This window comes from Tauraco erythrolophus, chromosome 11 (assembly GCF_009769465.1).
Source record: "Tauraco erythrolophus isolate bTauEry1 chromosome 11, bTauEry1.pri, whole genome shotgun sequence".
Classification (NCBI taxonomy): Eukaryota; Metazoa; Chordata; class Aves; order Musophagiformes; family Musophagidae; genus Tauraco; species Tauraco erythrolophus.
The window spans coordinates 2,771,619-2,796,881 of record NC_141475.1 but is presented as its reverse complement, the minus strand read 5'-3'; the positions used below and the strand labels follow the sequence as shown (position 1 = coordinate 2,796,881).

At 44.5% G+C, this 25,263-nt stretch overlaps 1 protein-coding gene across 4 annotated transcripts; it reads left to right on the top strand.

The window, feature by feature from the left end:
• The first annotated feature begins 845 nt into the window (after positions 1-845).
• On the top strand, positions 846-21,457 carry CEP63 (centrosomal protein 63). Of its 4 annotated transcripts, XM_086618310.1 has the most exons (14): positions 846-906; positions 2,622-2,802; positions 4,731-4,826; positions 7,043-7,168; positions 8,043-8,156; positions 10,580-10,813; positions 11,063-11,208; positions 11,997-12,131; positions 12,751-12,865; positions 14,492-14,689; positions 15,102-15,188; positions 17,168-17,364; positions 17,937-18,234; positions 21,292-21,457. In XM_086618310.1, exons 1-14 carry the CDS (start codon positions 863-865, stop codon positions 21,448-21,450), a joined length of 2,130 nt encoding a protein of 709 aa, XP_086474436.1. In that variant the 5' UTR covers positions 846-862; the 3' UTR covers positions 21,451-21,457. The 4 variants fall into 4 exon arrangements, with proteins under 4 accessions (XP_086474436.1, XP_086474437.1, XP_086474438.1 ...); XM_086618311.1 differs by lacking the exon at positions 15,102-15,188; XM_086618312.1 differs by lacking the exons at positions 17,168-17,364; positions 17,937-18,234.
• Positions 21,458-25,263: the final 3,806 nt, after the last annotated feature.

The following is a 25,263-nucleotide window of genomic DNA, read 5'->3' as shown; positions in this document are numbered from 1 at the left end:
TTTTCTGTTAGAGTGCCATGGTTTCATGGAGGAGCCACTGAAATTTTAGCTTTCCGGTTGTGGTTCCATGGTAACTTTATTTTTTTGTTTATTCCCCATTTTTGCCTTTAATGTAAACCTTTCTTGCTTCACAAATACATGAAAATTCTACGAGTATGTGTATATACATGTGTTCATGACTTAAAAGTTGCTATTTGTAACTTCGTAGCTTAAGGCACCAGAGGTATTTTTCAAGAGTTAGTGCTGTCTTAAAAGAAAATTCTCACAACCCTATGAACCAGCAACGTGTCTTGAGTGTGATCATGAACTGTGTGGTCTGTTTAATCCAGTCTGAAATGGGAGAGACCTGATTTAGTGACAGATTCTTACTGCTACGAGGTGCTTATGGTTTTTTGCCGAAGGTGGATTTGGGGCTGGCTGGTTTGGAAGTCCCTGGGTGTCGCTGATCCTCTGCAGTTTGGTGCACCCAGGAGGTGGGAGATCTGCCAGACCCAGCGTGTTGAGATCCCCTGTTTGCTGAAGTGTAGGATCTCTTTCCCTGCTGCTGTTTGAGTTACTCCGCTCGTTAGATCGCGTGATTATATCGCTGCGATTTGACAGTGCTGAACGGTTGCATTGGGTCTTTTTTTTTTTTTTTTTTTTGGTAGAAAAATCTGTTTTCCTTTCTTTGGCAGATATTTGGCTTGTAAGTTCATGAAGGTGGCCACTGTAATCATGTGCAGTGGGTAGTTTTTTTAACATTTTTCCTCTGTGGACTTCTGCTTATTCTGCAGTTGGATGGAGGAGTTGCCTTGTTCCTACATTGCCATTTACTGCTGCTTCTGTGTACTTCCCTAGCTGCTAAAGCCACCAGGATTTGGTGATGGAGGCCTTGCTGGAAGGAATGCAGAGAAACGGGCAGGGGAGGTATGTATGCAACAGTGTACACCAGTTATTCAAAATCGTTGAAGTACTAACCTTCCCTTTTACTCAGAACCAAATCCTCTGGAATCAGACAAAGCTCCTGCTTAAATAAGGGCTCTGGAGTTTGTCTGCTGGCGCGTGCTGGTGGGCAAACACAGTGTGCAGTGGCCTTCAGCTGGTGCAGAAGCAAAGTCACTGGGTGAATTGGCTTTGCAATAATCCCTCATCAGATATTATAGTCTTAATTGTTAGAATTTTAATTTTATATCTTCTTGAAAACTTCACCTCTTTTTTGTTGGTGTAAACCCTTCTTACAGCAGGAGCAGTGGTAATTAAAGGTGTGAATAAATATTTTTTTTTGTAGCAGCTTTGCAAGGTTAATGAGCCAGGTCTGTTACCTGTTTTTATTGAAAACATCTGATTATTGCCTGCTTGTGTTGAAACTGCAGAGTCCCATTCATCTCTGGAGAATCCTTAATGCTCTGTCCTAGGTGAAGGTATGTAGACTTTCGGATCCCAGAGAAAGACTGTAGTGCCAATAATGGAAAAAAAATGTTTTATGTGTTAAACAAGCATGAAGCAAAAGTCACTGATGCCATTTTCCTAGTCGTCTCCGAGAATGTGACTCAAATGTACTGATACTATATCTTCTACAGATAACTGGTTGCAGAAATCAAGTTTAGACCTAGCTTTATATTAGCAGATGCTGTGAAGGAAATGTTCTTGCTCTGCATAATAGCTGCTAATTTTTGGTTAACTCGCAGGATGGGGTGAACTTCAAATTTAACTGATTTTGGCTCCTTTAAGAAGTATTTATTTCCCTGTAGAAAAACTGCCAAATTGTGAAGTGTGCATATGCTCTGGGGGAACAGAGAAATTTCAATCTCTTAACCTATTGATTTCCATTTCTTTTCAGTGCTTCCCGTTTGACAGGCCAATTAAAGGGGTAAAGATCATCACGGAGTTCACCACCCTCTAGGGCTGCATCTTGCAAGCCTTAATGTTGTCCCTGGCTTAGTAGCAGCTTGTGAAGTTTTAGAGGAGTTAGTTGAATTGGCTTCAATAATTACTGCACCAAATTAGAAATTGCAGCGTCGCTAGGGAGCATGCTCTCCCCAACGGATTGCAAACGTTTTATTCTTCATTATCATGTTGTCATCCATCCCCCTCTACTTAGGGATTTGTCTGCGTTTGCGATAAACTTCTTTTTTTTCAGGAGCTGATAGCTTGGCTGTAAGATTCCTCTGGTGACTGAAACTTGGTATAAAATGTCTCTGCCCGGAGAGCAATTAAGGCAAATACAAAACATGGATAAAACTCTGGTTTACTTGGGTATTGCATAGTACCAAGACAAAGGAATAAGTGTTTATAGGCGCTTGTAAAATGGGTCTCTGAATAGAAGACAAACCCCCTGCGTTTAAAGCGTAGGTCATTTGTTCTCACTGGGATTTCACAAGTATTCTTCATGGGTCGTTGCCAAATTTTGGTCTCTGCCCAGTCATACAAGCTTACCACGTGTGAGATGCTGCGTTAGAGAATTGGAGGAATGTCTTAAGTGTGTTCCTCTGCAAGCTAACTTGCGTAGGGTTCAAAGCACAGCATGTGCAGGGTTGGCCCCTTGGTTCAGGTCAGGTTCTTCCGCTGACTTTGTTGGTTTGGGACGCTGGACCTGCCTTGGGTGGTGCCTGCTTCGTAACTTGAAGCTCTTTCCCTTCCAGTGGTGGGTTCTTGACCTCCTGTGAGGCTGAGCTGCAGGAGCTGATGAAGCAGATCGACATCATGGTGGCTCACAAGAAATCTGAGTGGGAAGGACAGACACAGGCTTTGGAAGCTTGCCTGAGTGCTCGAGAGCAGGAACTTTCCTCTGCCAAGGCTGCTCTGCAGGAAAAATATAAGGAGGTAACCGCCTCAGGTTCATAGTTTCCTGATCAGCATTGACCTGTGTGTTTTACATGTTACAAATAGAGTATAAAGACAACCTGAATTTCGGAGTTTGACTTTTTGTGGACATGTGTTTTGGGTATTGTTTCATCCGGTTTTATTTTTTGTGTTTTTTTTTTTTTTTTAACGTTTAGATGCTAAGCTGAAACAAAGGGTTAACTTTAGCAAATAGCTGTGCTAAGCGAAACAGGAGCCTGTCTCATAATTGAAGTCGGGAATAGAATTTCCAAAGGAGCCTGTTGGAACAAGGTGCCTGATTCATAATTCAATCAAAGTCAAGTGATCAGCTCCCTAAGGGTGGGTGGAAGTCCACAGACCGAATTGTCAGAGTTTCTAGAGAGAACCCAGAGATGCTGAATCTGGGTGCAACAGTACTCGGCAGCCCAGCGATGTAGAAAGAACATTTAGTGGTGCACACTGCCCCAAGATGGTGCTGGGAGCTTCTCCAAGAGCTATTTCAGGTTTTGTAGCCTTTAATTAAAGGCCTGGGGGAAGTGCACCAAATTTCTGTATGGGTGGAGAAGTGCAAGCAAGGGAAATTTTTGCGTAAGATGTGGACCATAAACTCGTGCAAATGAATTCATGTGTCTTTTCTCAAATCTGAGGAAACCAGCAGGGTTCTGGGTGCATCTTAAGATGTAGCCACATTGACTTTTTCTGAGCGTGTTTAAAATTTGTCCTTACGTTTATAGCTGCTGTGTCCTGTCTTTCAGCAGACCCTTTGCTACAAATTGTGTTTTGGCAGCTCTCTGTGGAAGTTGCTCTGACTTCTTGGGTCGAAAGCCAGCTGATAACTGTGCAAAAAGTTGGGGTTTTTGGGTGCTTTTGCAACTATACTGCAGCTATTCTTATATCCTCAAAATTACCCGAGTTCTGCTGTAGCTTTTAGTAATTTGGTATGGAATCGAGTAAAATAAAGGAAAATGTGACAAGCTGTATGTGGTTTCTTGTTAATAGGGTCAGGTGCTTCTTCTGATCTTCATGGCAGGTTACAGAGTTAATGTCTTTGTTAATAACTCCAGTTATTAAATCTGGAGTCACGCCACAGGATTTTCATTAGCAAGAAGTGTCATTTTTATCATATAGGTTAGCGTTGTTATTATCAAGTGTGTTTTCTCAAGACCCTTTTGAAATATTTCTTACCACCAAAAGCAAACATTGATTTCAAGACTGAACTGGAAACTGTGGTTAAAGTCACTACTGGAGCATATTCGTGCTTTTGGTTTACTCATATGAATTTTCTGTGATGATTTCTTTTAATTTGTTGGCTTGCTGTCCTTGGGACCTGCAGTTAGAAAGGTGGCTGCTTTGGGTTGTGGATGGGAAAAAGATGGGAGAAAAAAAAAAAGATGAAAATGGGTCACAGGAGTATTTGAATCAATGCAAGAGAAGTCTTCCCCTGAATTTTAAAGCCCCGTTTCTTTCTTTGTCCCCCTCATCTCCATGTATTATTTGGAATCTCTGCTTCACCTGAGTGTAGTAAGATAATGACCTGGGCATCTTTTCTCTTGGTAGACAGGTTGAAACCATAATGCATTTTTGCGAAGAATTTGATGAAAATGCCAGGTAAAAATAGCCTTTTGACGCAAGCCAAAACTGTTAGTTTCATCCTGAAAAACGAATGCAAGAAACTGGCTCAAAACAGGAGGCCAGAACAGAAACAGTTCTGGTCCCAGCCTACTAAAAACTTTGGCATAGCCTTCATCTGATTCATCACAAGTGACTTCATTGAAATATGCAGTTGTTAATAGAATTAGGACGTTTTAATAGTCATGTACCACTCCTACTATAATGTATATTTATGAAAAGAAAACTATCCCGGTACCAACTGACAATAAAGTCCACTTCTGTTGTTTTATTTATTTGCTTTTTAACTCTTCATTCAGGTTGCCATGTTGCGTCAGCAGGTAGAAGACACGGAAAAAGCTAAACAGGACATGGTTAGAGAATATGAACAACAGCTGAAGGAATTTCGAGAGGAGGTGAGGTGCAAGAAGAGAAGATTGGTTTTTAAATTCAGATACGTGGCCTGATGGGTGAAATATTTAGTGTCATTGCTTTTGTTTAAATGGCAGGGTTAAAACTTCCCATTCTTTTATTGTTTATGCTCTTACAAAAAGGGGCATTGAGCATAGACAAAGTAATACTTTTACGCTCCATTAGGCCTGTTTTTTGCACTTCGGAGGAACTCGGTGATGAACAGAAAACTGTTAGAATGGAAATGTGCACTAAATGTATTGATGCAGTTTTCATGTGCTAGACATCTGCATAAATTTACTGCAAGAATGTCCTATGTTCACCCATCCTAGTCACCATAGCGCTTGTTCTGAAGTTGCCATGGGCACAGGCAGCAGCACTTTGCTCCTTCAGCATTTCCTGAAATTAAAAAAGGGTGGTGGTGTAACTGGCCTTGATCATATGAGATCAAGAGATGAGAATGGTATGTAGTCTCATCTTTTTGCCTCTATTGGCTCTGATTTTGTTGGTAAGGCGTGTTAGTCTTCATAAACATAATAAAAACAAAATATACTTAGAAAATATTTTTTGAAAAATAATTTCAGAGCTTTCATCTCAAAAAGCTTCTTATTCACTGCAAGGTGGTACGTGTGGAATGTCCTGCAGGTGGTATAACAGCATTCCATGTTTATAGCTTAACTCTTTGCCTGTCTCCACTTGCTTGTCAGCAGCAGTGAGTTGAATGGCATGAGCAGCCAGTAGAGCGTTGACTTGTTTTCTTTGGAGGGTTGGGCTTTGTTCGTGCTCATTAAGCCCAAAGTGAAAGTAATTTGGTAGTCTCTGCTTTGATGACAGAAGGCACCTGTCCTCATTTAAAACACCTTACTATTCAGTATGACTAAGAGTCTTCATTCACTAGATGTTCCCGCTGGAATCGTGGATCAGCCGCAGAGCCAAGCAGAGGTGCGTTTGCAGATCTGCCTGATGTGTTGAGGCTAAAATACAGTGTGTGTGTTGTGGCCAAGGTGGCAATACATTCTTATTTTACCCTCTCATTACTAATGTAGATGACATTATGCTCCAGTGTTCCTCAGTCTTCTTACTACTGTTTGGAGAAATTCTTTCTGTCTCGGTTTACCACCGTTACCGGTAAAATTACAGGTACAGTGTCTAACTCATGGAGATTGTTGAAAGAATGAACCTCTAATCTCCTGATGTGTTTGGCAAAAGATGTTCATATATTAACTCTGAGCCTCTATGTCTGTCTGTTCCCTTTGAACATGCCCAAGTACTTTGCTGACTCAGGGCTCTGGAGAACCTTTTGTGACCAGTGCATGAGGTCTTGGTTCAGATGTTTTTTCTTCTCGTGGTCCTTCTGTTCATCCGTGGGCTTAGCTTTCTCCATCAGTAAAATGGGAATGATGACTTCTCAAATTCCTGTGGGTATTTGGAAACTTTTTATTTGATGGTTGAGTTGGAGGGAGCTCATTGGATGGAAAATTTTGTGGTTATTTGCACAGAGGGTCATTTTAAATGTCAAGAGTTTTTTCCTCATTCCTGCTTCTGCTACGACTTTAGCATTCTAGCAAAAGGTGTAGGAGTGATGTTTTTTGTTGGCATTCTGCACACATTGTGAAATGCATGGTGTGTCTGAGCAGAAAATGGACAGATCAACCAGTGTTGATATGATGCGGAACAGCAATTCTCAAATCTTCCTTCTCCCACTAAGCAGAAGAGTTCTGGTTCCCACCTGAGCTTCACAACTGTGTTTGAATTGTGTAAGAAACTGTTACCTCTGCGTAGAACTACCCCCCACCCTGTGTGTGGTGTGATGTGCCCATTTTTGTGAGGAGATCGGCCACAGGTACTGCCCGTGGCTGGGAGCCACCTGTAGAGAGGGCTGCCATGCCCTTGCTGGGTTCACAGCTGCCTGTAAACCACCATCGTATCAATATTTTAGTCGTGTTTTAATAGGGGTAAGATGGAGGCCTAATTAGAGCTGCCAATGTCACGACTTCAGTGGCATCTTGCTACCCTGGCACGACTCGGCGCGTTTTGCAGTGCTGTTGGTGTAACAGGCTCACGAGGCCAATAGAAGAGAAGTCTTCCCGTGCAAGCCGTGTGGCTTTGACTGGGGGAGTTGTTGGTGTGAAGCTGTTCTGTGTGCCTTCTTGCAAAGCGCTGCTTAATTCTTGCCTTGGGGCCTTGAACGAAGTCATCTCCTTCACGGAATTCCTTGCAGTTGTCCATGCTGAGGAGGAGCTATGAGAAGCTGAAGAAGAAGCAGCAAAGAGAAACTAGAGGAGAAGCTAGCAAGAGACAAGGGGAGGACCAGTTTGAAATCAGCCGACTGACCAGGAAGCTGGAGGTATGTAGTGAGAAAGCAAATGCTGCTCGGAGTTTGTATGTATTAACTGACTTTCTGGGCTTCACTGATGAAAGAATAAATAGTCAGCTAGGGGGTAGACTGAGTCATGCTTAAAAAGGACTCTCCAGGTGTAGCTCATGTCAACTGCTTGTGTAATAAAGGCAATTTCCCGTGTTGAGGCCTCTGACTACACGGAATAAACTATGCCACTGTTCTTATTCTTAGATTAAATAAAAGGAAGAAGCTACTGGAAGGGTAATTAATTATGTGAATGGAATGAATTCCAGTGTGGTGAGGTTGTCATCTGGCTTCTTTGAGGAGCAGGGAGCTGCATGTCAAACTTCTCCTCAACCCTGTCTCATCTTTTAATCTTTCTGCTATGCTGAGCTCAACCGCGCTCGATTTTTCTTCTGCTGTACCCTGAAGATGTGGCTAACAAACACATCTTGACTGATGTAGTGTCCAATTTCTGGAGCAGAGATTAGCATTAAAATCCTGTAGTTCACACTTGCCATCGTAGCGATTGCAACAGCAGCATGTTTTAGAAGCTGAAGACAGTCTGAATTGTTAAACCTCTGACAGCAAATCCATGAAACTAGCCATGAATCTGTTAGCACTTAACATTTGTAAACAGCAATAATTGACACTGACGTTTTAACTCAGGAGGGAAAGAAATACAGCAAGCACAGTGTGCGAGGGGTTTTATGCTGCTGAGCTGGTGCATCAAATGGCTGGCTAATGGTTTCCCTGCTGTGAGGAAAGGTGCGTGGGGATATGGTGGAGAGAGAAAGCAAACACAGATATGAACTGGAAGGGGGCCTTCTTGTCAACTGCGTGGACGTACTGCTCCAAGCCACCCCCGCTGTCCTTGCAGGAGTTCCGTCAAAAATCACTTGACTGGGAGAAGCAGCGCTTGCTTTACCAGCAGCAGGTGGCATCACTGGAAGCCCAGAGGAAGGCTTTGACTGAGCAGTCTGAGCTCTTTCAGGTACAATTAACATGTGCTGAAAGTTTTTTGTTTTGTTTGTGGCAGCGGGTGGGAGGGGAGGGAGGGAGGGAGGGGGGGAAGAGGGGGAGACTAATGAAATCTCTCAGGCTTAAATCCAGTTTAGTTTGCCATTGAAATGGCTTCTAATGTCCCGGTGGAATAAGGTTTACTTGTGTAAGTGGTGTATGGAAAAAAGATCTGGAGTCCATCAGCAGAGGTTAGATAAACCACGTGCAGCTCTCCCTGCTGCCCCTCTGATTAGGAGAGGAGATAGTAGGGTGAAGCTTTCCCTCGGAGACAGACACTACAGCATATGACACTTGAAAATAGCTGTTACATCACGTCGTCTAGTTCAGAGCTGCGTACCTGCCAGTAGCTGAATATGTACCTTCTAGGTCCAGCTCAGAGGACGATGGAAAATAGCCTTCCTCTACGACAGGTACTTCTGCAAAGTACTGAAGTAACAAGAGTTTTCAGCCTTTCCTTTTTTTTTTTCTTTTTTTAAAAAAAAAAGTCTCTTAAACGCAAGAAGTAGTGGGGCTGCTGCTCCTGCAAAGCTAATGGTTGAGCGAGTTCGTGGTGCTGCAGCAGAGCAAGATGAATTGACCTAGAGCGCAGCGGTGAAGTCCCACTGACACAATCACAGCAGACACTGATAAGAAGCTCTTGCTGGGGACTTTACCCTTAATGGGCTCCTGAGTTGCTCTTGAGTGGAAGCTCCTGCAAGGAGGAAGCTGGTGATGACAGGATTGAAGCTGGCTCTGACAGGGGCTTTGTGAGAGGCTGACACCAGCAGATCTACGAAGGCAGAGAGAGTCGTTGAGCAGAAGGTCTTGCTGCTCTGCTGTCTTTGTATCATTGATAGCTCAATTGTCTGCGAACAGATGTGTCCTTGGAGTGCAGGCTGGTGGAGGGGAGTGCAGAGGAGCTCTTACTGTGCAGCAGAAAAACAGGAATTTGGGGAGATTTTGCCTGAGCGGTGTAGATGAGTTAGGTGGACAGACTGCCTGAATTCCCAATTTCTTTGAAAAGCCCAAACATGAAAGTGCTCAATTTTTACCTTGGATGTTTCTACGGGTTTTGTATGGTTGGTGTGGTTTTTGGCACAAGGTCAAGCTGCGATCCGTGACCGTGGAGCACTTCCCCTTTCTCTTTTTTTCAGCTGCCTTCCCCTCATATCTTTCGGTGCAGCCTAGGGGAAGCCTGGCATTCTTACCCAGTGATGGCACCTCCCTGTAACACCTGCAGCCTTTAAAGCCAACAGGTGAAACTTGGAATTCTGTGCTGTCCTGCATGTTCTGTGGCTGGAAATAAGAGATAGCTTAAACGTTTTCTTAATGCAGCAATAAATATTCAAGTAGGTTGGTACTCCGGGTTCTTGCGTGGAGGAAGGCTGTACTTTAAACTCTTGCCCCTCCTGATTACGTTTTCTGTCGTGACTATTCAAGTAATGAAAAGGCTGTAATCAAAATTATACCATAGGCTTCCAAATGCACAGCTCCTATGGTTTGCTCAGTTACGAGGCATTATGTGTCAGGCAATAAATTAAGGCATGTGGTGATTCTGAAGCTGGCAGGAATTGCTGCTCTTAGAAATCGGGACTAAAGGGCTACTCAAATATTTTGTTGCAGCCTTTAAAAATTATAAAGTACTATACAAAAAGGGAATAGATGAAGTGAATATTCTTAGAAGCTTATGCGAAAGCCGGCTTGTTAAATTTCACCAGCTAGCTACGTGGAAAGAAATGCCATAAAATGAAGTATTGTGCCTATAAATAATAGAGCACGTATTGTTGCTGGTCCTTATAACTTTTTTTGTCTGTTGTTAAAACAATGAAACGTTCCAAGTGAGCATTCTCACAAGCTGTTAGAACCAGATATTTACTACATAAAGCAAAACATAATTGACTGTTACACCCAGTTGGGTTTTTGATCTGTTTGGTGGTTGTGGTTTTTTTTCGTTGTGCACCAGGAGCTGCTTTCTTTCCTGGTGTGGAGTTAATGGTTGGGTAATCTCTAGCTTGTGTGTGTTATTTGCAAACCTTCTTACATGCTGCTGCTTCTCCTGCTCTAGCCTTAGGTTAATGAGCGAAAAAGAGTAGTCAGCTTTGTTCTTAGACAGTTCGTGCTCGGACAACTTGAGTGATTTGAGATCCTCTTTTCCCAGATTCTCTTTGAACCCCTTTTGGAACCAGAGGGCCCCCCCCCCCCCCCCCTTTTTTTTTTTTTTTCAATTCTACTTACCATCAGAAGTCTTACCCATCATGTAACCCTGGAACAATACTTTCCCAAATTCCCTCAAAGGTAGCATTGCTTACTTTGAGAATGTGACTTGTTACACAAAGAAATGAGTAGTTGTTTTGAATGTAGTCTTGATACACTGGTTTTTATAATTTAGCTTTAATGCAAACCAAATGCTCTTAGGCTCAGCTTGCCAATAGGAAGCAGATTCTGGAGACAGTGGAGCTGGCCAGCCGGTCGGAAATCCAGCACTTAACCAGTGAGCTGGAGAAGGCCAATGATGCCATCTATGCCAACGAGTTGGAGGTGGAGAGGCTTAACAAGAGAGTGGACGACCTGACTGAAAACAATCAGATGATTCTGGAAGATCAGCAAAGAGTTCAAGAAGAATTAAGGCAATCCAAGAAAATGTTAGAGGTCAGTAAGGAACTTTTAGGAAACTGAATATAAAGCAGTGCTTGTGAGAAGCAGCAGGAAAGCTCTTCATCCTGGAGCTCCTGTCTCGTTCCAGAGCCTTTGTAATTGGCCCTAAAGCTGGCTTTGTACCCATGTGGTGCTCTGCAGTAATTCCAAGGGTGCCTTAAAAATCTGATCAACCTGTCATTGCCTTACAACAAACTGATTTGGTCCATCTTGCGACGGTCGTTCCTTCTTCCTCCTGTGTAGGTGCTGCAGGATGAGAAGATGGAACTTAAAGCCACCTTGCAGTCTCAGGAAGATTTCATTGACAGCTCTAACCTGCACCAGGAACAGTTACAGAAAGAGCTGGACAGGGTGACTGAAACTCTTCACGCAAAAGAACGCCTCATCAGGTAGCATCTGTGCCTCGCTGGTGCTTATGGTCTTGAATCCAGATCTATATTCCAGATTTTCCCACTGAGGGTGGTAGAAGTGTTTTCATACAGCTGGATCTGTATCGGTTGATACGTAGAATGATATGCTGTAGTTTCTCACAAGTGCTGTGCTTCCTCGCAGCATTTGCCAAGTTGTATTGCTTTTGAAATCAACTGATACTCAGTGAAGAGCGCGGAAGGAATCAGCTTTCTACTCAACTAGGTTTCTGGAGGCACCACTTTTTCTGGAGGCTTTTCACTTTTTTTTTTTCCCCAGGCATTTTCAGTCAAGTGCTGAAGGCTTTTCAGGATTGGATACTGTGCTTATTAACGTAGGTGAAAGTTCTCACCGATTTGATGATGTCAGATTATGGTCTTGGTAAAGGAACTACCTATGTGACAGAATCATCTTGGCCTTCCCCTTCTGTGCTGGCAACATGCAAAAGCTGTAGGGTTCTGATGGCCGTGTCAGAGCAGCCACACCATTTCTTGCAAGTTGAGTGTCTGCCAACGGCAGGGAGACTGTCTGGATCCGGGAAGCGTACATCAGAATAGGGGGTGGTCTTTTTTTAGTCAGCCTGAACTCAAAGAAGGGGCTGTCATCCACCTGGTATGTTTGCTTATTCACAATGCACACAGGTGTCACCTAGTGTTGGGTTTTGTGTATTTTTCAGGGAATTCCAAGAAAATGGTGGTTATGTTCCCCGTATTAGAGAACTTGGACATGATGTTTCTGTGCTGAGATTGAAGTTCATGTTTTTGCTTAGGGCCTTGGAGGAACGCTTGCGAGAGAACCAGTTCTTTTCTTCGGGGCTGGAGCTGGAGCATGTACTACTGCAGCTGGATGTTGCCCAGAAGAAGGAACAGGACTTACAGTCAGAAGTGACTCATCTGGAGAACAGGTAGCTGACTGCTTGCTGCATGTGCAATGAAACTTGTATAATATAATACCTAATGTCTTCATCAAGTTAACCAGTCTCTCTCATTTTTGTAGTCTTATTTTAAATATCAAAGGGCTGGAGAAATCCAGTGCTCTTCATTTTGCAGTTTAATAGTGGGACTGTTTTGCTAATTGGTTGGCTGCTTTTCTCCGCACGCTGTGGGTGTTTTCGGTGTTTTAGCTTGCTTAGGCTTAGCACCTTCGTTGGGAATAGCCTACGGAGTCTTTGTTAGTCAACTGGTAAGAACTGGATCTAGACCTTACTGGGAAATAAGAAGTACAAACAAGTCTTCCTCTCTGAGTTTGTGGTTTTTCGGCTGCTGTTTGCATGGGAAGTTTGTCGTCTTGGAATGGTAAAGAAACAAACAAGAAACAGCTCTTTTCTGTTAGATCAGCTTCCTGATCTTTTTTGAAATTATTTCGGTGAACAAAACCAAAGGATTGGTAAGGAACTTCTCGGTTAAGAGTCCGGTTTCTGTTATGACGGACATAGGAGACTGCTTGGAAGATCAAAGCTTCTCTGACCATGCCCTCCTCCTTGGGGTATTCTAATCTGTAGTTTTTTTATATTTGGCGCCCAGCCTGGTGTCTTCCGATGCAAGGTGCGTACAGCTGAACGAGGAGCTGGATAAGAATATGAAAGAGCTGCAGTCAATGGAAGAACACCATACTGAGTCAAAGGCAGAGATTAAAAAGGTAATGTCCCTTGGTTCCTGGAGAGTGGGAAAGGCACTGTGGAGTCAGCCGTTCCTGCTGAGGAATGAGGATCTGGAATCCTGAGTTTATGCCTAATACGGGCTCCTAAGAGGACGATGAACAAGGAGGGAATGGGTTTTGCTGTTATATGTCCTATCACACTTGAGACAGGGCTTCAGGTGTGTTCTAGCCCGTATGTGAATAAGGGGGTTTGTTTCAGACTCAGTACTTAGGGGTGAACCAGGGTCTGGAAGAAATGGAGCAGCTCCTCTGCCATGGGAGCCTCACCCTAGTGCTCTGTGCACCCGAGGGAGGCAAGCTCTCCAAAAGGCTCGACTTTTAGTAATGGTCCACGTCAGTTAGTGTAAGAGCTTTCACTGGAGCCTGATTAGAGGAGAAACTTTATTGGACTTGAGTGAAAAACCTTACTTCTGTGAAAATCTTTCATCCTTTATTCTGAATGTACAGTGATGCAGATCCTGCCAGAGATGCGTGCTTGGTTACCCATTTAAACAGCCACGCAGTAAATGAATCTCCTGCAGGCTGCTGGGGAGGAAAGAGAGATTTATTATGGTTGTTTCTATTTTATATACTTGGGAGGCATTGAGGTGACGTGGAGATAAATCACCATATGCGTAGTATTTACATGGCTAGGCAAGGATCATCTGGTTCAATTTTCTAAAATGTTTGTAATTCTCAGAAAAATCTTGGAGGTTTGGGTGGTTAATAGTTCTGGTTAATGGAATGGAATACTAGGGAAGAAATTATGCTGTGTTATTGTTCTGTTATGTCACAGAATAAATACATGGTGTGCCTACTGGAATATGATATGCAGTTCAGGTCTGCTATCTAAAAAAAGAATTGAATAAAGCAAGATAAGGTATGGAAAAAGATGACCAAAAGGATGGAGTGCTTTTTATACAAGGAACAGCTGAATGGAACAGGACTTACCAAACTGGAAAAGAGATAAATGAGATTGAACGTACTAAAAATAAAATCATGCCTGTCATGTGGAACGTAAATAGGGAACGATTATTCCCTCATAATGCGGGGACTAGTGGTGATCAAATGGAGTTATGAAAACAAAGAGGTGTATTTTTACCCTGTGCATAGCGAGCTCGTGGAAGTCTGCCATGGGGAGCTTTAGTTGCTATAAGCTAATACCAATTCAAAAGACTTTAGACAAATTCGTGGAAGAAAAGTCTGGCTAGAGCTATTTAAAGATCCCATCTCTGCCTCAGGAAGGCGGAGTGGCAAATTGCAGGGTTATGTGATGGAAGTGTTACTGTGTCTGCCCGGTGATGGAAACCCTTGGGTGTCTGTTGTTGGCTGCAGAAGTAGAATGGTGAGCTGAAGAGATTGTGATTTGATCAATCATGGGTCTTCTCCAGTACTCCACAGCATGTAACTTATGTCTTGTCTCAGTTGGCAGTTTATGGTGTGGAAAAGGCTTGGGGTGAGGTGGTTTTCAATCAAGAAGGACAAGCATGCACAGGGGACTCGTAACATAGAGCCTTTTGTTTTCCTGTACTTAGATTTCACGTTACCATGTGCAATACTTTCGCTTTTTTGCTGAAACATCTTTTTAAAAGCTCGTGGGTGGTGTGTGCACATATCTTCCTCCAGCTGAAAGAGCAGCTCTCTCAAGCTGAACAAACTCACAGCAGCGAGCTAGAAGGGATGAAAAGGGAAATCTGCAGGTTGACACAAGAGCTGCACCAGCGGGACATCACAATCGCGTCTGCCAATTGCTCCACGTCAGACCTAGAACAACGGCTGAAAACAGAGGTTGAAAGAGCAGAGAGGAGAGCGGTGGAGAACAGGGTAAGAAAGATGGAAGACTCTTGTGCTGCTCTTTAAGGGATCTGAAGGCTTGGAATACCATCCTAGTTTTTAGCTTATGTTAATGGTTTCCTTCTCTCTAGCCTTTGAGCAAAGACTTTGAGACCCTTCCGATGAAATCTTCTGCTTTGTGGTGTTCACTGAATCTGTCTCACTGCTTCTCTCCAAACCTGTAACTGACAGTCCCACAGAATTCTTTGACATCACTCATGGCTTGGGTGATGACATCTTTGAAAACTAAAATGAATGACTGTGCATGGTTATTTGTTTGACTTTCTCTGTGGGGTCGTACCCATGCTTGGATTGAGGGTGGAAAATGCCTGGAGGGTGTTGTGGGCATGTGTTGTTTTTGTTTGTTTGTTTTTGAGCTTGTTTTTTGCCTCTGTCTCCTCAGGTAATTCTGGTCCAGCTGGAAACCTTGAGGCTGGAAAAACGTCATCTCGCAGAGATGCTGGAAAAAACAAAGAGCAGTATGCTAGAGGTATGCGTTAGGGAACGGGGTGGGGAAGGGGCTAGTGTGGTGTGTCTTCTACCTGGGAACAGTAAAAGTCTTTGCCCAGGCCTCTCAAAACGCTTTGTAGAATTCAGTGAACTTAAAACTGAAGCAAAAGGGGTGATTTGTGAGGAAATAAGGCCTGGAAATATTGAGCATCTTGTTTAGGCACAGAGTGACGAGGAGAACTGCAGAAACAGAGCCCTCACCTCAGTTTCACCTCCATGATTTTTAGTATGTTTTGTTAACATTTCCATTTTATGCCAGTTTACCTCAAACCTCTGATTCTAAATCTGTGATGTCCTTTTGACCTGTCTCAGATCTGTAACTGCTCTGGTCCTTGCAATTTCTGGGGTGAGAGCATGTTCCTCTCCCGGTGAGGAGCCATTCAGCAGGGCCATCCCGTGCACCCCACAGGCAGGTTGTAGCCTGTGGATATGGGCTGGATCCCGTGGGGCAACGTGCCGGGAAGAGGCACGGGGGTGGGCTCCTGCTGATGTGGCACTCGAGGCTCGGTGAGGGCATCTCATCCGGAGGGGAGAAGAGGAGCCTGCAGGGAAGATGTGCAGGAATAATACCTTGAAGGTGGTACATTTTAGTGCCTCCATGAAGGAAGAAAGAGCTAGTTTGCAAGTTCTGCCTCACGGAAACCGGAATGGATGCCTCACAGGGGGCGAGGACTGGATTCAGACAGCTGAAAACCTAATGGGAGTCTATCATCAGAGCTTTTATCCTGTCAGATCCGTGGGAAGGAAATACTCAGCTCTTAATATTAGTTTGGGGTGATTGTCAAATGTGCCAAGTCCTTGGGAGAGCGTTGAACTGAAGCTTGCTGGTGAGATGGAGAAAAACCAAAGCTTTCTAGAGGGCTGATTTGAGACTGAAATGCCCTGCAGCCCATTACTTTCTGCTCAAAGTGCCTGGCAGCTTTTGCCTGCCTGACTTACCAAAAACCTGATAGCAAAGTGCAAAGCAACAAACCTGTTCATGTTTGTTTGTTTTTTGTTTAAGTAAAAAAAGGCCTCACAGCCCAATGGCACATAAGCTCCTGATCTTAGCCAGGTTCTTCTAAGGCACATTTGGAGTGTTGTTAGATACAGCAATGATGGGACAGATTTAGACACTTAATTCAGATAGGATTGGCAAAAAGAAAGTGGGAATGTCACAGGAGTAGAAGCAATGGAAATGATATCCACCTGGCCTAGATATGGAGAGGTGGAGAGAAGCAAGTTATTCAGAGTTTCGAAAAGAAAAAAAAAATTCACTTCTACCAGTGAAAGTTTCTAAAGGGCTATGGGTCGTCCCAGGTGGGGAGGTGTTTGCACAGCCTTTCATAATCACTACCATGGGCCTTTGCTCATTTGAGTGAGGGGATCTAGAAGTGTTCTTTGCAAACAACTTTGCTGGTAGATCGCATGGAAGATAGTTTCTCAGGAGAGTGGTTACTTCTCATCAACAGCCGAGCCACTGGGGTAGGTGTTTCTTCACACCCATAGGAAGTATCTGGCAGACCCTGCTACTCTGGTACCTGGAGAGTTGCTGGGACTGAGAAAGTTTACTGGGATGGCACCTGAGTGTTCCTAGCTTTGGCTGAGAGGCTTGCATCTTAGCTGAGATAAGTGAGGGAATCCTAGAATATACAGCTGCAGGAGAACTCGGGGTCGCGTAGTCCTTCTTGTTATCCCAAGGGCGGAGGCAGATACTTGGTTTGTATTTTCCCGTTTTCAGAAGCATCCAGTGGTCAGAGAGACTTCCCTTCCTAGGCAGATCAGCACAGCTTGTCTGGGTGCAGACACGATAGGACATATATAATTGGTTTGCTCTCATGAAAGCCTTGAAAATATCGCCGGTCGAAACCAGGATTAGAGGATATGCCTTAAGGAATCGCCTGCTGGCCTTTGCTCTGGAGTTAACTATGGTGCCTGGCAAATCAGAAGTTTTGACTTCAGCCCTTCTCTGTCTGTTAGGAAAAAGACGTCGCCCTAAGAGCGCTCAGTGAAGGCTATGCTGTTGAACTAAATAGATTAAAATCTGAGAACCAGCGGTTGCGGAAGGATCTAGCAGAGGCCAGACCGAAACTGGAGCTCACCCAGCAGGACGAACCCGAGGGCACTGCTCAGCAGGTGCAAGACAAAGAGCCTGAGGCCAGGGATGTGCAGGACAGGTGAGCGTCGCGTGACCCCGAGGGTGCTGCTTCCTTATTTATAAAGGAGAACAGAAGGTGTGGGGATATGTGGGGTTTTAATGATGTGCTTTATGTGTAGCATCCGTCTCCAGCACACAGTACATATGGGAGAGCACAAAGGACTGTTCTGGAAGCTGCCTTTATGCTTTCAGCAGTGCAATAGCTTGTAGTCCCAGCTGGTTTGTATTCTGCAAAGCCAGCTAGTGTTTGACTGCCTTTTGCTTGCCTTTGCCTTTTAATTTGGTCGAGAAGCAGTATGTGCTCCTTTCGGTGATGGGATTAGATGAGGCCCAGGTGGCTGTGCTCCCTTCTTTTGCAGTACTAGGATGTACAAACCGTAGCCTTTGGTATCTACAATAGCAGGAGAGTGAGAGAGAATTTCCTAAAGACTGGACGTGCGTCTGGAAATCCTATGGAAACAAGAGCCAGTTTGGATTGCCAGGGCTATTAGTAACCTCTGTTAGTTGTTACCTCTGTGAGAGTTGTTGCTAAAGTTCAGCTAGCCAAGAGGCAAACTGTCAAACAGTTAAGTGTTCAAACCTGCCTTCCAGGACAACTCGGGAAGCACAGCACAAACATGATCAACAGGCAGAGAGAATACATCGCAAGCCTGATGGGACTGTTGAGCATCATCAGGGCAAGCCCCAGATATGGGGGACTGCTGAAATAGGAACTGTGCCCCCTGAGACGTGTGAGCCACCCACCCAGACCAGCAGGAAGAACCGCCCGGAGTCACTTGCTTTGCTGGGAATGGATTCTTTGCTCCACGTGCTGGATGGAAGCAAAAGTTTTGCAGATGAAGCATCTAAGCAGTCCATCTCAAATGATCAGAGAGAATCTGTGCCTTTGGTAAGCAGTTTAAGCCGTTGTACAGAAGGTGGTTGCTATTCAACAGCTGAGGGTATAGCTGGGTTCTCATCTGGTGAAAGGAGCCACATTTTTGAATGTCTGGTCTGGCCTCATGGTGTGTATGATTCTTTAGGCATACATCAAACGTTCAACAGGGAGGAAAAACCACTGCTGGATGGTTAGTACTTGTACGATGAGAGCCACGTGGTTATTCTTCAGAACTCTCTGGGGAAGGGCTCTGTGTTTGATTCAACCGATAAGCTCATTCCAGAAGCTCATGATTCCCTCCAGACTGGTGCTGTACATCAGTGTGTACCCTGAACTGCTGCGGTCACATCAGAATTCTGCTTCAGCTTTTGGCTTGGCTCACAGTGGATGTAGAGGGCTGAGTGTTTCAACACACAGTTTGTGGGTGAATCCGAAAGCTGGCGCTGCACGTCTGCGTTCCCTGTAATGCACAGGGCGAGTTTGACCCCTCTGAATCATAGAATCGTAGAATCATAGAATGGTTAGGGCTGGAAGGGACCTTCAAAGGTCATCTAGTCCAACCCCCCTGCAAGGAACAGGGATTATCTCCAACTAGATCAGGTTGCTCAGGGCCTCGTCCAACCTGGCCTTGTACGTCTCCAGGGATGGAGCATCCACCACCTCTCTGGGCAACCTGTTCCAGTGTTCTACAACTCTCATGGTAAAAATTTTTTTCCTAATATCCCATCTGAATCTACCTCCCTCTATTTTAAAACCATTACCCCTTGTCCTATCACAACAGGCCCTCCTGAACAGCCTTTCCTCATCTTTCCTGTAGGCCCCCTTGAGGTACTGGAAGACCGCTATAAGGTCACCCCGGAGCCTCCTCTTCTCCAGGCTGAACAGCCCCAACTCTTTCAGCCTGTCCTCATAGGAAAGGCGCTCCAGCCCTCTTATCATCTTCATGGCCCTCCTCTGGACCCTCTCCAACTGGTCCGCGTCCTTCTTATGTTGGGGGCTCCAGAACTGGATGCTATAGTCCAGAATGAGACTGCAGTAGTCATCACACTGAACTTAAAGCCACTTCTGCCAGCTGACGGGAAAGCCTGAAATCAGTGCTTCACTGCAAAGGGGAGGCCATTATTTTTCTCATCATGCTTTTTTCAGTAGAGAGTAGTGTTGACACCTTCTCTGTCCTTTCACCTCAGCTCGATTGTTGAAGCACTTGCCCAAGATACAGGAAATTTCGACTCGATCACTTCTTGCCTGTGGAGTTTAAGACCGTATCTCCCAGTAATGACCAGGCTGTAGACTGACTTGCACAGGGAGGGGAATGGTGGAGGGACACTGGGAGTAATTGTCATACCATGGGTCAGACAGGGCTGCAGTAGTTCAGGGAGGGAGGAATCCTGGGTGCTGATCCTTGTTCCAGACATGTTGCCACTAGCAGTCTTCAGAGTATTTTCTCCTCTGGTTGTGTGTTGTTAGCAATGGCAACAGTTATTTTTATTTCGTAGGGAGCCCAGAGAAGAAGAGTCTCTAAGGCTGATGCACGGATAAGCAGAGGCTTCTCAGCTTTGTAGATATTGATGATGTTTGCTACCAAGAATAGGTCTTGATCGTTTCCAGACTGAAGTAGCTGTGGACATGTCCAGGAAACAAATGTTGGGAGCTTAGGAAACTGTAATATTCTAAATGGAAACTGTTCCAGAATGTAGGATTGGAACTGAAGTGTGAATAGTTCCACTTCAGGGTCTGGGAAGCTTTAGGACTTGATGTTTAGTAGAAGAGAATGTTCCGCTTTTTGTTCTGAGAGGTAGACATAAGGTTTCTAAGGAAAAGCAAATATTTCTCCTGGTGTTGACTGGGACTCCCTGCTCACGGTCGGGCTCCCATATCTTTAAATCTGTTCCTTTAACATCGAGAGAAGAATTCTTATCACTAGGCAATAGTGGGATAGGAGAGATTTGCTTGTTATCTGCAGCGTTTTTTCTGCTTCCCTTTGTTCCTGGCTGTTGGTAGAAAACTGGAAAACCACGAGACTCCAGGATTTGGAAGTAACCAGTTACCTTCTCTTTCCAAGACACTGAGGCGAGTTTTCTGTAATGGAAAGCAGCCCCTTAGTAACTTTATAATTCACCTGCCAGCCCTTGTGCAGGAAGCTTTGCTGCTTCAACTCGTAAATTAAGGCTAGTTCACGATGTTATTTTTGTAAGTTAAGAACTTGTGGGTAAGTGATGTGAGTAGCAGGAATAGTTCTTGACTGTGAAGGAAAGAATCTGGGGTAGCTTACTGACCGTTGCTAGCTGAACTGGAGTGGTGTTTGGTGAGCTACCATGGGAGTTTGGTCTGTACTTCCCCTGTGGGATTGTAGCAGGAACCTGTTAATTCAGGGAAGCAGAGGAGGTATATAAAAGAAAGCAGAGATACTCCTGGTACTGGTCCAGTCTGGCAGTTCTTTCCCTTTCCTGGAACCCATATTCTGAGATACTGCTCACTGAGATTTTTATGAAGACAAGGAGCAAGATGTAGATGTTAAGGGTGAGGCTGCACTAAGACACCCAGGACAAAACCCTTGGTATTTTGTAGTGACCTTCTGTAGAGTTGGGCTATGATTGCACATGCCATGTCATTCCCAGTCATTATTTTTAAGTGGAGGGGCTGGTAATTGAAGTGAAACTCCAGTTTCCCTAAGTAAACAGCCAATTCCTATTGATACCTCTGGGGTCAAGGTTCCACCTGTGAAGTGCAACAGTTGTGTAGGCACATGGGGAGCTTGTTTCTGTTCAGCTCTAGCCCCCTCAGTGCCTTAGAGAGGGGAACTGCTGATATGGAGAAGTTGTTTGCTGAGGTACCAGTTTTACTCCCTGCAGTTTTGGCAAAGGCTTGGAAGGGTTTCACTGTTGGTTGGGACATTTACCTACAATACAAGCGTGAGAGCTGAGTGCTTAGTCTGTCCAGTAAGATAGAAATGACACAAGAGCCCTTCAGAAGCATACTTAGTTGCATGGTTTGCAGATCTGTAGTGTCTCTGGCTGAAGATCCACTCCTCTGAGTGGATGAATACCTGATATCTCTGTTTCCCTTTAGTGCTCCTTGCCTGCATCTTCAGTTGGATCGATAGCTGCAAGATACCTGGAAGAGGAAGAAGTGAGATCCCAGCACATCCTGGAGTGCCTAAACGCTCACATTGAGGAGCTGAAAAAAGAGAGTCAAAAGATAGTGAGAGAATTTGGACACCAGGAGTAACGTTTCTCATTGAACTTGAACGCTGGTTTGCTTACATGGTTCCAAACTGCAACTGGGGAGGTACCTCTAAACCAGTTGCTGTTGGAGCTTGAGTGAGAGGCCGTATCTCCCAGTTTGAGCTGAATTAGCGGGATGGATATGGAGGAAAGGAAACTCCTCTCTGACATGGTTGATTTGATGGAGGGTATTACACCACAAACGCTTTAGTCAGCTTGCGGGAGGTCAGAAAGCTGCGTCAGAGGTACGTGTTTGTGCACTCACAGAGATTGTGGTGGTTTTTTTAGAAGCAAACCATTTGCTAATTTTAATGTAAAATATTTTAAGTATGTTTTATACGTGTAAAAGCATTTAAATAAAAGAAAATGTTTAAACACCTCTTTTCTTGTTCCTAGAAATATACAGAGTAAATTTCTTGTGGCTTATCATGCCTTCTTATCTGGAACTTTGATCAACACCTTTTCCATTCTTTCCCTCCCAGAGTAGCTATGTTCTTCAAGGAACAGGGAATATAATTTCTCTTTCCTTTAGGCTACATGTATTTTCTCCAGTTAATTTTCCCTTAGTGGAATATCTGAATATTTCCTGGTTCTTGCAACTTCTGCCCTTTGCTGTTTGTATAGTATCTGGCATCTTTATCTTGCCTTGCACATTGCTTGAAGTACTGAAAAATAGCTGAGGAATGATTGGTTGAATTCTGACTGTGGTCACAGCTCTTAGAAAAGAAAGGAGAGTAGTTGGAACTGGAAATGAGATTGGATGGGAGGAGATAAACACCCATAAGCAAGTGAGACTCATCTGTATGGCAGATGTAATTGCAGCTGTTGTGTAAGCTGGTATCAGCCTGGTTTGAATCTAGATGCTCACACTGTCCAGTCAAGTTGAACTGCTGCATTAAAATACATCTGTGACCTGCTTTGAGGAATATATTCAGTCCTTCCTCAAGGAAAACAAGTTGTTAATGAGTGAACAGAACCCGTTTCCTATGGATTTGCCTTTCTTCCAGTGGCACCCTGCAGTAGTTCTGTGGCTGAGCCTTTACAACCTTTGTACAGGCAAACCTGGCGACAGAGACATCCCTTGTCCATCTCTGTGTTTCCTGTTCCTTTCTGTCAGCTTCACCTTGTCCGAGAGCAGCTTAAGACTGTAAAGAAACAGGAATCCAAAAGCAGCATACACATGCAAAAACCAACTGTCAGGTTAGGCAGATGAGTTCAGCAAAGGTGATGCCCGTCTGCAGACTGCACCCTCTTTGTCATGCCATAAAATGGGACTGCACTTGGTCAAGCAATCCTGCGTTCCAGAGTTGAAAAACATTTGAATCAACAAGTCCTTTTATTTTGGCTTTCATCTGGAGTTCTTTGAACAAGGATAAAGCCTTCAAATCCATTCTGGATTCTCGCTGTGCAGTCTTTGTAAGGAGGTGTTTTGACTGCCCACAACTGGGGATGAGCTGCGGTCATGTGTTTTACACAGAGTCAGCATTGACCTCGGTTCCTGTTCGGAGTTGTCCACAGGTAACATGTTTTCGGAACATCCACCTTGCCTTTCCAGATCTCAGGTGAGGGCATTTTGACAACAACTGAATGGGCAAATAGAGAAAACTGTGTTTCCCCTTCCTGCATAAACCTGTAGATTCACGGAGTATGTGGTATGCCAGAACTCTTAAGGATTCCTCGTGTCCTTCGGTGGTGACAGCAATACTGGTTTTAAAATGATACCTTACAAACCATTTTCTGTTTCCTGAAGATTTGCTGAGCAAGCTACGTCGTGCACTAAGTGTTTTCAGAAGTTCAGAAGCCATTTTGGCTCATTAGTGATGTTTGCTTCCGTGTCCCTTTCCTTTAGAGAGGTTTGGCAGTTCGTGTCGGCAGAAGCGAAGAGCAAAACTAAAGAAGATCCATTTGTTTAATTAGCAGCTATAATCCTGCAGTATTTATCAATTTCTAATATATGTATTAAGCAGCTTCATTCAGGGAGTAGGCTGAAAAAGTTTGATCTAAAGAGTAAAATTTGTGACAGAGGAACTAATGCATTACTCCTCTGTGCTGGTGTACGTGCTCCATCTTTCCCACCTTCTCTCTTTGCAGATACACAGTGCCATGGACTCTGGGGTGGCTGCAGTTTCTGGAGCTGCTGTGCATGGACAACAGGAGAGGAGGACAGAGGTTGAGGAAGGCAGTGTGATGAGTTGAACAGTTTCCTGCTCTCACTGCGCTGCTTGTTTCTTAAGCATGTGCCTTTCTCACGGCCAGCGTGGAAACAGCAGTGCATCGGATTGTTTACTACCAGTTTTTGCTCCCTGGGTGAGGAAGCTAGCTCGTGAGTAGATGGAAGCGCAGAGATACGCTTGCCAGAGATAAAAAACTTGTTCTATGCATGTTTAATTTACCTTCACTGGGAAACAAGATGTGTGCAAAACTGAGTGATCTGAATTCGTAGTGCTAAGTAATTGCATCTCTTGGTGGCGTAGGAATTGCAAGAACTGTTCAGTCCTGGGGCCTGCCAAGGGAGAGCTCTGACTGGCGTGGGAGAGCTGGTAGGCTGGAGATAACCGAGAAGTGTGTTCCAGAGATGTTCTCCTGGTGTTAGAGTCTTGGCCGTGCTGAAGAATGTGCATTTTTTATGAGAGGGAGGAGAAAGAGACTTGTTTATCCTGGAGGGAGATGTCACAGCAAGTACAGACTTCTGAGATGCTTTTATCTGAGGCTGCAGGGTTTCTCAGGCATTCTTCCCTGCCTTTGCAGTGTCAAGCATCCCTTGGAATAATCACCTGGCCCTGGCAGCTTTATAATTAATGAAGCTGGAGAGAGTTTTTTCGTGCCTTTGAACTCCTGCCTTCGATAGCAGCGAAGAATTTCTTATTGCCTTCGCAGGGCTGAGCCAGCTGTTTGTTTTCCGTTTGAACCAAAAACGTGGAAATTTAGCTGCGTTACTTCTGTTTGTACCAGCCTGGCATCTCGAAAGTGGGAAGCTGTTGCAGGCTCTGTCCGTCTTTCGTGTGCTACAGACGTTCTGCCGTGGGTGTGACAGTGCTTTGGGTCCCTCTTTGAGGGGTTCAATATGTTTGTCCCTGTATATATGTGTAATTGCAGGTGTCTGGGTTCTGCAGCGTTGTGCAGAGGGAGGAGGGAATGCTCCCGGAGATCTTGCTAGGTCGGGGGCAATAGTGTGTAAACTGTCCTCTCTGCTCCCTTGGGATAATTTTTTTTTTTTTCCCTCTGCCATCTTGAGACAGAAATGAGTGTGTGGAGTTAGAGAAAGGCTTTGAGATGAGAAGAGCAGGGACCACATTCACGCTTGCGTAGCGGCTTTACCGCGGCTGCCCACTGGTTGTGCCTGTTTGTGCATGTGTGAGCGAACATCAAGTATTTGGGCGTGGGTAGTTTGGTGTCCTTGACCCTGTTGTGTGGAAAAAGTATTTGCTTTAGTGCCTGAGCTCTCTGGAATGCCTCCTTATCCTCTCATTGTGAGAAGTGATGTATTTGACTGGATCAGCTTGACCTGTGAGAAGAAAGCTGCTGAAACGTGTCCTCCTTGATCTGAAAAATGGGATCTAAGGAAAAAAAAAACCTCTTTTGCTAGGCACCGAAATAAACCAGGGCTGTCTGTGCTTACAGACACGGCTTGCTTTAGCCTTCAAGGTCCCTGGCAATCAAAAAATCCCCGAGTCTTTCTTGCATCTGTGTTGCTGTCCAGGGAACGGATGCCTGCTGGGCTACAAGGCTTGTTAGCGTTCCTGCAGGGAGAAGCTGCTGCTGCCCATTTTTGAGGGCAAAGACACTTAGTTGTTTGGGAGAGGACTTAAAACATACT

What these genes read in the sequence shown, in the direction of transcription:
- CEP63 (XM_086618310.1), top strand. Translation starts at nt 863, where the DNA reads ATGGAGGCCTTGCTGGAAGGAATGCAGAGAAACGGGCAGGGGAG. An exon ending in CAGAGAAACGGGCAGGGGAG is followed by an intron (nt 907 to 2,621) that starts GTATGTATGCAA and finishes TTTCCCTTCCAG; the next exon opens with TGGTGGGTTCTTGACCTCCT. An exon ending in GGAGAGCGGTGGAGAACAGG is followed by an intron (nt 14,690 to 15,101) that starts GTAAGAAAGATG and finishes CTGTCTCCTCAG; the next exon opens with GTAATTCTGGTCCAGCTGGA.